Source organism: Onychostoma macrolepis, chromosome 18 (assembly GCF_012432095.1).
Source record: "Onychostoma macrolepis isolate SWU-2019 chromosome 18, ASM1243209v1, whole genome shotgun sequence".
Classification (NCBI taxonomy): domain Eukaryota; kingdom Metazoa; phylum Chordata; class Actinopteri; order Cypriniformes; family Cyprinidae; genus Onychostoma; species Onychostoma macrolepis.
In genome coordinates, this window is record NC_081172.1 from 1,048,035 (window position 1) to 1,060,000 (window position 11,966).

Genomic DNA, 11,966 nt, shown 5'->3' on the forward strand with positions numbered 1-11,966 from the left:
TTGGAGCCTTAAAAATAGCGGTTTCCCTGGTAACGCTGTACACAAAGCAGCACTGCTTTAAATGAAATCGACCAATCGCTGCAGATTAGCGTCACGCAAAGGAGGGGTTTGGAAAAATGAATCGTTGAGCAAGTAAGATAAAAATAAATGCATATTTTAAGAAAATGAAAGTGTTTTTTGACCTTGCATGCATGCTAACCTGTTGTTGGGGACTCCCAAAACCAAAATATGAACCTTTCAAAACCCATAATAGAGGCACTTTAATGTTTTTGTTTTGCTTCAGTTAACATTCTGGGGTTAAATCATTCTCGTAGGCTACTATGGTTCCACGTGACATTTTCTTCACAGTCTGATGTTGTTTCAAGTACAGCAAGTCTTACATTTAAATGTCGTTGTTTTGTTTTGAGTTTATGGTCAATAAATAAAGGATTTAATAGAGATTAGCACTAAAAAAAAATGACCAAATTTCCTCCTGTTTCTCGCGCCCCACATTTTGAGGAACGCTGCTTTAGTCCCATTCAGTGACGTCTTTAATTGGAAAAAACAATCATTAATAATAAAGTAAATAGTTTCATTTAGAGTCTAGATAAGAGCTCATTCGCACAGCTCTGTGTGTGTGTGTGTGTGTGTGTGTGAGAGAGTGACTGGTGTGTTTGTAAAGGCGAGTGTTTTGACTAATTTGATACTGTTTAAAGTGATATCAGACACACACACACACACACACACACACACACACACACGGCAGCAGGAGCTTCACACACAGCTTAAACTCTCAAAACTCCAGCTGAGTTCAGATTTGAAGGTGAAGGACGATCGGTGGATGTTTGACCCACTTTCACAAACTATATAATCAGTAAATGAAAGCAGATTTCCTCCATATGAGCGTCCAGTATCCTGCAGTCAGACGCGGTATATACAGTGTGTGCGTAGAGTATCATTTCATTTGAGAAAATAGTCAAAAAAGCCATTTCAGTCACACAATAGTGTTGAACTTTTAGGAGTCTCTTCTGTTTAGAAAAGCTGCATTTATTTGATTAACAATATAGTAAAACAGTGAAATATTATTGCAATTTAAAACAACTGTTTTCTATGTGAATATGTGTTAAACTGTAATTTATTTCTGTGATGCGCAGCTGTATTTTCAGCATCATTACTGCAGTCTTCAGCGTCACATGATCTTCAGAAATCATTCTAATATGCTGATTTGCTGCACGAGAAACATTTCTGATTGTCAATGTTGAAAACAGTTTTTGTGGAAACTGTTAAACATTTTATTTTTCAGGATTCACAGATGAATAGAAAGAACAGCATTGATTTGAAATAGAAATCTACCGTAACACTAGAAATGTCACTTTTGATCATTTTGATGATCTTTTCAACAGCAGCGTATATGTATAGTATATTATAAAATAAAATGCAGTAATAAACATGAATCTCAGACTGAGCAGTTTGTGTGCGAGTCGTTGTGAATGAGTCACTGACCTCCAGTAGTTCTGCAGTGACCCCTGCGGTGACCCCTGATGACCTGGGATTATTGTATTGTGTTTGACTGCAGGAATTGAGGGATTGTTTGAAATCTTAGGAAGTTGATTTTGTGTGTTGGACTCAAGACGCTGGTCCACGTCCATCGGTGTGATTTCGTTGGGGTTCAATCAGTGCAGGTGTGTTTGTTATCTGCAGATGCTCTGATAAAGTCACTGGCGTTATCTCTGCGTTTATGGCACTTTGAGTGCTGTGAGCTTCATAGCGTTTATCAGAAATGGTCATCTGAGATGCAAGTAATTTAATTCATTTAGTGCTGAAGCGGTTAAATCACTATCTGGACTGTATAAAGCTTGATGGAGTAATGTACTGTGACACACTGAATCTAATCATGAAGATTCATCTCAGTTTGCATCTTCATGATTGCACGTCCTATGAGTCATTTACTTTTAATTATTTAGCAGTTGGTTTCATCCAAAGTGAATACAAGCGATTCATCACAGAGGCAAATAAACGAGAAGTGCTCGTAATATACCCTACCAGTCTTTGAACCGTAAGATTTTTAATGTTTTTTTTAAAGAAGTCTCTTCTGCTCACCAAGCCTGCAGTTATTTAATCCAATATACAGCAAAAGCAGTAATATTTAAAATGACTACTTTCTATTTGAAAATGTAATTTATTCCCGTCTGACCTTTTTGCATAATTACTCCAGTCGCACGATCCTACAGAAATCATTCTAATATTCTGATTTGCTGCTCAAAAACATTTATTAAAAACAGCCGAGTAGAATTTTTTATTTCAGGTTTCTGTGACAAATAGAAAGTTCAGAAGAACAGCTTTTACCTGAAATAGAAATCTTTTGTAACATTACAAATGTCTTTATCATCACTTTTGATCCATTTAAAGCATCCTTGCTAAATAAAAGTATTAATTTCTATAATTTCTCCCCTATGAAGGACGAGAAATGACTTGAGTATCAATAAATAAATAAAAGAATAAATACATCAATGTAGAAATACATAAATAAATGAAGAAATAATGAATTAAATGCTGAAATAAATAAATGCAGAATGATTTTGTCAAGTGTAATTTTTTGTAATTTTTTTAATTGTGCTATTTTTGTACCATTTGTGTTATATTACATTTATTTTTACATTCATGCATTTCTACATTTATTTATTTCTGTATTTGTGTCTGTATGTTAATAAGGTAGGCGGTCCTAACCTCTCTCAATGCAGGATTGGTCAATTAGGCGAACCAGTCAGAACAACCGTTTCTGTTAGGTACTTTTGACAAAATAATTTATTCATTCATTCGTGCATATCTTTATTTATTTAAACATTTAATTAATTAATAATTTATTCATTTATGCATTTCTATATTTATTTATTTGTTTATTTATTTATACTCAAGTCATTTCTCGTCCCCCACACAAAATATACTGACTTATTTCAGATAAATGCTGATCTTTGGATCTTTCTATTCATCAAAGAATCCTGAAAAAATTCTCAACTGTTTAAATATTGATAATAAAAATAATAAATGTTTCTTGAGCAGCAAATCAGCATATTATAATGACGATGATCATGTGACACTGAAGACTGGAGTAATGATGCTGAAAATACAGATTTTATCACAGAAATAAATTACAGTTTAAAATATATTCAAATAGAAAGCAGTTATTTTAAATAGTAAAAATATTTCAGATTTTGCAGTATTTTGGATCAAATAAATGCAGTCTTGGTGAGCATGAGACTTCTTTAAAAAAACAAAAAACAAAGTTGACTGTTAGTGTAAGCTTTCAGATATTGTTTACAAGATTCGTTAAGGTTTTTCTATGCATTCCCAGTGAATGCATGATCGGATCAGATGGACTCTATACCGAGAATTCAGTGCTCGGACGAAAGCATCTGCCAAATGCATGAATGTCAATGTGTTTCTCGACGTGTCTGGAGTTTTTCAGCAGCAGCGTAGGTGCGGATGAGTTACTGTGACTCATTCTGGTTAGTTGTTTTCTGTAGGATGCTATAAAATAAAGCTGTGAAGGGTTGGGGTTGGGTGTGTTTATGTGGTGTAAACACATGTTTACGCTGATCTGCCCTGCTGCAATCACAACACAATCTCTGCCAGTGAGCGACTCGCATACACGGCAAGCCTCTCTCTCTCTAATATTCTTGTTCTCGGTCAGAAACATTCATCACCGCCGTCATGACCTTTTGCTGAGAAACGCAGTTTAGCTCTAACTAGTCCTGCGGTCTCTCTCTCCGTCTCGGCGCGTCTGACGATGTTTCTGTATTCGCTGCTGCGTCAGAAGGATGAAGATGAGGAGTTTGAGGTAGACGGACCCCATCTCAGTGTGTTTATGGCTTTCAGTGTTTCTGCTCAAATTTGTGTGTAATCCGCTCGTGTTCGCCGGACGCTTCGGACGCTTGGGACTCCACAGGGGCTGCTGTGAGCTCAGGGCTGGGAATAGAAAGGAACTCTGGGAAATTTAATTAAAAATCCCTGGTGTTAAATCCATCGGACTGCTGCAGGAGCTGATCTTTCTCATGTCGTTCCAAACCTGACTTTCTTTCTGACAACTTCAGATATTTTGAGGAATGCCTCTGAAAGTCTGTGGGGTTCAGCATTCTTCAAACTTTAAGAGAAAGTCATACAGGTTTGAAAAGTCACGAGGGAGAGTAAATGATGAAAGTGTTAATTTCTGGGTGAACTTTGAGAACAATAGATGTGACGATAGACATTGCGCTGATGGACATCGCTGACGCCTGATGAATATTTCGCTCGCAGAGTTTCTCAGAATCAAGCTCTGGTTTCATCGGCTGCTGATTTCCAGGGAGTCGTGTCTAGATCACTATTGCCGTAACGGGTTTATATCAGTCCAGTGAGACACAGAAACATGTTTTAAGGCTAAAAAAGGAACTAGTCGCCAAGTCTGGTGAAGTTTCAGAGCTTCATCACATTTTTGAAGACTTTCCTGCTCATAAATAACAGCTGAAGATGAACTTTATAAAGCTGGGTGGATCTTTAAATCAGATCTAAGGTAGTAATCTAGTGTTTGTTTCTATAGTTATTATTGTAAACCTCATGATTAGTGTTTAACCAGCAGGCTTGATGTAAATGCTAGTTTAGCAGATACGGCTGAAGGTCAGAATTAGTCAGTCCGTTTCATTTCACAACACACAATCTGTATAAAGCGCTGTAGGAATAAAGGAAATAAACTTTATGTGAGTATATGTGCAGCACAAAAGCAGTCATAAGCAGCACAGGTATATTTGTAGCAGTTATTGATTTTTCTTTTATGCCAAAAATCATTAGGATATTAAGTAAAGATCATGCTCCATGTAGATATTTAGTAAATTTCCTACCATAAATATATCAAAACTTAATATGCATTGCTAAGAACGTAATTTGGACAACCTTAAAGGCGATTTTCTCAGTATTTTGTATTTTTTTGCACCTCAGATTCCAGATTTTCAAATACACTCGTCAACATTTGAAGTGGATCAAAACCGTTCATCAAAGTTATCATAAAACCATAATGCGTTCTTGTCGTACCACTTCAAATGTTGACTACTGTAGTTGTATCTCAGCCAAATGTTGTTCTATCCCAACAAACCTTACATCATCTGAAAGCTGAATAAATAAGCTTTCCTTTGATGTATAAATCTCAGTTTCACAAAATTGACCCGTATGACTGGTTTTGTGGTCCAGGGTCATGTATTTAGTGACGTCAGATGTGAAGGTAGTCACTCAGGTAGTCAGTTTTAACATTTTGGCGTCATGAAAAACTTAAATTACTTTTAGCTGATGTGAATCCCATGATTAAGACACACATCAGTGTTTCTGTTCATATGGCCATGTCTGATCTGAGCTGCAGTTTGAGTTTCTCACAGGAATGTTGAGCTTTATCTGAAACTGCAGCTCATTCGGACCCCTGCGGACCCTTCGGCTGAAGCCTCGACTCGTCAGGACTCACGATACTCTGTTTGCTTTGGTCTTCTGTCAGACTCTCGGCTTGTGTTTTCACTCGGGTCCTGTTCTGAAGGCTCTCAGACTGCTGAGAACAACCAGTGTTGGGGAGAGTTACTTTTAAAAGGAATGCATTATAATATTGCATTAGTCCCTACAAAACTAAAGTAACTTATTACGTTACTTTTGAGTTACTTTTTAAATCCGTGCAGGGCTTGCTTGTTTGTTTTTAATATAAAAAAGTTCTATGCTAAAGCTCTTTCACAACAAAGTGAAATGAATCCGCCTCAGTCTGAAGGAAATGTAATTCAGTAGAGAGGCGCAGCGCAAACTAATCACATGAAGAATATGACGCAGGACAAGAAAGATCAACACTATTCAGCAATAACTAAAATTAGACACAAATGTGTCCAATCAAACTCTACAGTAAATCAACATTTTACTCTTCAGCCGATGCTCTGCTAGTAATTTTGTTGGACCTGTGACGTTCATGGCAATATAAATACATTGGGCCTCATTCATGAAACATTTGCAAGTAAATTCTACGCTAATTTGACCGTAAAACGGACCTTCCTGATTCACTAACGCTTCATAAACTTCCGATTTGATAGTTAAACATGTGTATGTTAATGAATCCCAATCATTCGTTAATAGGTGCTCGTGCACGCTCATACACAATTAGCATAATCCCGCCTATGATTACAGCTGCGCAAATTGCATGTCCAGGAACGCAGTGGAATATTCTGGTCTACTTTCGTTACGTTAATGTCGTTTTTTCATCCTATATTCTTTTCAATAATTTGTGACTTTCAGATGAACAGCACAATAAAGCGGAAAAGATCTGATGCGACCGAGACTTTTTATTAATGATCATTATTAGTCTTAAATGCAGTGTTTTCAGTGTGAAATGTCAGTCAGGCGGAAAGTGATCGTCTGAAATGAGCTGCTGTTTAATGTTGATCGTGTTGTTCTTCTGCAGTCCCAGAAGTCCTGGATCGAACACAGTTTCACCAAGAGGGAATGTGTTTATATACTGCCCGTATCAAAGGACCCACACAGGTACGTCATGCACTTCATGTTATTATTAAAGGCTCAGACTTTAGTTTGCATCATCCTGCAGCATTTGGAACTGAATCAAGCTGGAGTGCAACAGCATGACGTCATTCAATCGACGACTTTTCACGTGTTATCATTTGCTTTAGTAGTTCAGGGCCAGTACAGTATTTACAAAACATCTTCAGGCTAAAAGCAGCTCATAACTCGCCCAATTAGGAGAAAATCTTAAAAATAATGGGCGTGCCAGTCCTTAATTTAGGACTCCTACATTTTTCTTTTCTCTAAGAGTGTTTCACAAAGTGTTTTCGCACTAAAACTAGCTGCTAAATCTGTGAAACGTTATGAGCAGTGAAGAGGAGACCGAAGTCACAAACCATCCTAAAATAGCTGTTTCCGGCAATCCGTGAATATTTTAGAATTTTTTACGTTTCAGCCGTGATTATTCTACTCTGTTAATTAAAAGGCTTTTTACTAATTATGAGAAGCATACGTGCAAGAGCTTGACAATTAGCTGAACATACACTTATTTAATTAGTGCCTGCATTTTAAAATCTTTATTTGAATGTTGCAATTAACATTTTTATTTTTTTAACTTTTAGTTGAATATGGCAACATAATATCACGCTCTGCTATATTTCAATGAATAAATCTCTGATAGAGACTATCAGCCAATCACTGTGTGCATAGTTAGTAAGCATGCTGACATCACCCATAGCAACGAGGTAAACCCCGCCCCCTTATTTACTCTGAGCTTAAGACATCTCTCTATTAGTAAAAGTTTGTCTGAGCATCTTTGTGAATAGGTTTTAAGAGAAAACTCTTTGCTAAAATCTTTTACTGCTATTTAGGAGAACTCTTAGTGGTAAGATAAAATGTTTTATGAATACGGGCCCTGGTTTCCCTTTAATATGCCTTTTTGTTTGTTTTTTGCAGATGCCTCCCAGGATGCCAAATCTGTCAGCAGCTCGTGCGGTGAGTGTCACGAAACACAACGTTTGACACAGTCGAAGTGTTCAGATGGAGTGTGTGCTGACGTGTGTGTGTGTGTGTATAGATGCTGCTGTGGGCGTCTGGTTCGGCAGCACGTGGGCTTCACCGCCACACTGGCAGTGAAATACTCAGACGTGCGTCTGACCGAGGGCGAGCTGTCCGATCTGGAGCAGTGGTCAGTGGAGAAGCACGGAGGAGAGTCCCACTGATGCTTACGGAGTCATCAACTTCCAGGGAGGATCCCATTCGTACAGAGCCAAGGTCTGAACACAGAGAACATTCAGAGTGATTCTCAATGTCACTCATCGCAGTGTTCTGATTGGTCGAGGTTAATAATGTCAGTCATCGCAGTGTTCTGATTGGTTGAGGTTAATGATGTCCTGCTCTGCTCTCTGCAGTATGTGCGTCTGTCCTATGATTCCCGTCCGGAGGCCATCCTGAGGCTCATGCTGAAGGAATGGCAGATGGAGCTGCCAAAGATCGTCATCAGCGTTCACGGGGGAATCCAGAACTTCGACCTGCATCCGCGGATCAAACAGGTGGTGGGAAAAGGACTGATCAAAGCTGCTGTCACCACCGGGGCCTGGATCCTGACCGGAGGGGTCAACACAGGTCACATAAGCTTTACTAGTGCATCATGGGTACAGACAGGGCAGCACCAGACACTCTACCTGCTGTACAGACGGCAGACTCAGCAGTGTGTGTGTGTGTGTGTGTGTGTGTGTTTTCACAGCGGCAGTTACAGGATTAACTTGATTATCATAATGACAGTCATTTGAGTTTAAAGATCAGGTCGATACACTTTATTAGTGTTTACACACTCACAGTGCCTCTACACACACTGCTGAACACACACACACACACACGTAGAGAGGTCACGACCCCTTGAGGGTCACGTTCACTGTAAACCACTGACTGTAGGCGTTTTTCCACTGTGTTTCCAGGTGTGGCCAAACATGTGGGTGACGCTCTGAAGGAACATATGTCCAGATCGGCTCGGAAAATCTGTACGGTGGGAATCGCACCCTGGGGAGTGATCGAAAACAGGAACGACCTCATCGGGAGAGACGTAAGAATCGTTTGTGACCCGTGCCGGCAGAATGAGCGTGAATGCGTACGGTCTAATTATGAGCTACAGGCAAAAGAAGTGAAAAATGTCACACTTGAGGTTTTCACAAAAATGAGTTCTCTCCCAGTGTTCGAAGTAGTAATTAATCATCTAAATTTATCTTTATTTGTACGTTTTCTGAGAGTAGTACCTTTGTCTGTGTTCACTTCTGGACGACTGCTGCTGCTTCTCACCACAAGTCTATTGTTGCAATTAATCCCAGCGTTCCAGCTTTGTGAATATTCATATCGAATTCACAACGACATGAGTCCGAACCAGTGAAATAATATGATTTTCAAAAAACAAAACGATCACGCTGACTGACATTTGCAAAATACGTGTGTAATACGTGCAATCTCCCTATAAAGTGCATTATTTTGAAATATGTCTTGGCGAGATTCACACAAACATAATCGATGTCATGTCTTGCATGGATGTTTAGTTAATGATTGGGGGTCTGATGTGTAACATTATATGTGACCCTGGACCGCAAAACCAGTCATAAGTGTCAACTTGAAAGCTGAATAAATACGCTTTCCATTGATGTATGGTTTATGATCAGACAATATTTGGCTGAGATGCAACTATTTGAAAATCTGAGGGTGCAAAAAAATCTAAATATTGAGAAAATCACCTTTAAAGTTGTCCAAATTAAGTTTATAGCAATGCATATTACTAATCAAATATTAAGTTTTAAAATATTTACAGTCGGAAATTTATAAAATATCTTCATGGAACATGATCTTTACTTAATATCCTAATGATTTTTGGCATAAAAGAAAAATCTGTAATTTTGACCCATACAATGTATTATTGGCTATTGCTACAAATATACCTGTGCTGCTTATGATTTACATCTTTGTTCTTGTTTTTAATAACGAAGATAAAAAAAAAAAAAGCTATATTGTGATTTTAATAATATAGTAATTATTATAAAGAAAAGAATTGGAGGAAAATATGCTACGTTGAAGGTGTTTTAATGGAGAAATTAAAAATAATTTTTTTTGAAAATTTGCTCATTTTTACTCATTGTCAGCACGGGTCACATTTATAACACACACACATGCGTGTGGCCCAATTTTGACCTTTATTTGCACTTGACCAGTTCTGTTTCTTGAAAAGCAATCTGCATATCAGAATGATTTCTGAAGGATCACGTGACATTAAAGACTGGAGTAATGATGCTGAAAATACAAAAGAATTTATCAATGGAATAAATTACACTTTACAATATTCACACAGAAAACAGCTGTTTTAAATTTTAATAATATTTCAAAATTTTACAGCAGTTTTGATCAAACAAATGCAGTCTTTCTGAGCAGAAGAGACTTCTTTCAGAGAAATGAATCAATCTTAATGACTCTAAACCGCTGTATGGTAGTGTACTGGGACAGTGTGTACAAAGTTCTGTACCTCAAATCAGAAATAAATTAGTATTTCAAATTAGGAGCTTCTGTATGAAATAATAAAATTGTTGTGTGTGTGTTCAGGTTGTAGCGCCGTACCAAACCCTGCTGAATCCTCTCAGTAAACTCAACGTGCTGAATAACTTCCACTCGCATTTCGTCCTGGTGGATGATGGGACAGTCGGGAAATATGGAGCTGAAGTCCGACTCAGGAGAGAGCTGGAGAAACACATTAACCTGCAGAGAATCCACGCCCGTGAGACACACACACACACACACGTTTGAGTCCCAAACAGTTGGACGTAAGCTTCTAATATCCTGCAGTCACTGTTATTCACACCAGCAGCAGCAGTTCTTCATTCTGACTGTTAGAATCGAGACTGATCATTCCTTAATTATAAAGATTTTAACCAAAGCAGACTTCAGTATTTTCTTCTGCTGGGTTCCAGGTCATACAGGGTTTTCTGGTAACGAGAAAGCAGATGAATACTCAAACTGAATATTTCCAAGTGTCAAATTTCTTTTTGTGATGTCAAACCTGTGATAAACTCTTATATTAATGACATGTGGCAGATGGAATGGGATAAATGTCATGAATATAAGCTATATAAAAACACATCCTAATGTAAGAAGAGGTCTCTTAGGTCATGCAAGATTTACATATTGATATTTATTAAAAGGTGAAGAACCACCTTCATGCCTTACTTGCCAAACTAAAATGATGCATTTTATTGGATTGTACTGTTTTTAATGTAAATAGACAACGGTTTTATTCAGGGGTGTGTTTACCTGATTTATTTAAAAATGTATCACCTGAGTGTGTTTTTGTCTACTGTAGATCTGAAATGTCTTTTATAACCTTTTGTTAATTATATAGACTACCTTGTATAATGTCATGAAAAGAGCCTTGATGCTGGCATGGCGTTAAAAAGGGAGTAAACAAATAAAATAACTGTTAGAATGACATTAGAGTGATAAACTCAGAAATAACATCAATGCAAGGCTGAGTGATCAAAATGTTACAAATGCAATTTTTATTTATATATATATGTGTGTGTGTGTGTGTGTGTGTGTGTGTTTGTGCAGGCATCGGTCAGGGTGTTCCGGTCGTGGCTCTGATCTTTGAAGGAGGTCCAAACGTGATCCTGACGGTGCTGGAGTATCTTCAGGAGAGTCCGCCGGTGCCGGTGGTGGTGTGTGAGGGGACGGGGCGTGCCGCTGATATACTGGCTTACGTACACAAGCAGACGGAGCAGGACGGGTAACACACACACACACACACACACACACAATGATTTATATGTGAATCTCTAAACTCTCTTATGTTTGTCAGTATGACAGCAGTCAGATGTTATTACTGTGATTCCTGTCATGAGAGCACGATGGGATGTTTGTAGAAATATTAGCTTTACAGTCAGACCTTTAGTCAAGACAGAACCCTTGTGTGTGTGTGTGTGTGTGTGTAGAGCGCTGCCTGATGGAGTTGAGGCCGACATCATTGCGACAATCAAGAAAACGTTCAACTTTAGTCAGAGCGACGCTCTGCATCTCTTCCAGACGCTGATGGAGTGCATGAAGAACAAAGAGCTGGTGAATAACCCCACACACACACACACACACACACACACACACATTATTTTTGGGCGATATGCTCAATTTTCATATCGTCCTATCATCAGCCTGTGAAATTACCGATACACGATATTATCATGTTTATGTATTTATTTATTTTAGTGCTGTCAATCGATTAAATCGATTAATCCCACCTAATATTAAAGTATTTAATTATACCTTTATATTACAATAATTTCACATTCAATCTTCAAATTAATGTAGAAACAACATAAAGATAGTATTTTTAATATTTGTTTAATATTGTTTAATATTTGTCATTTTATTATGACTGAAGGCGAGTATCACTGACAACAACTGATGTTTATATTAATTATTTT

The 11,966-nt window shown here is 37.9% G+C and overlaps 1 protein-coding gene across 1 annotated transcript in view; it reads left to right on the top strand.

Moving 5' to 3' along the window:
• trpm7 (transient receptor potential cation channel, subfamily M, member 7) overlaps positions 1 to 11,966 on the top strand; it is a 55,238-nt gene that overhangs the window by 5,796 nt on the left and 37,476 nt on the right. The window contains 9 exon segments of the mRNA XM_058750694.1: positions 6,434 to 6,513; positions 7,444 to 7,482; positions 7,565 to 7,690; positions 7,692 to 7,761; positions 7,899 to 8,112; positions 8,445 to 8,569; positions 10,099 to 10,270; positions 11,101 to 11,275; positions 11,481 to 11,604. Of these exon segments, the coding sequence (XP_058606677.1) occupies positions 6,434 to 6,513; positions 7,444 to 7,482; positions 7,565 to 7,690; positions 7,692 to 7,761; positions 7,899 to 8,112; positions 8,445 to 8,569; positions 10,099 to 10,270; positions 11,101 to 11,275; positions 11,481 to 11,604 (1,125 nt within the window).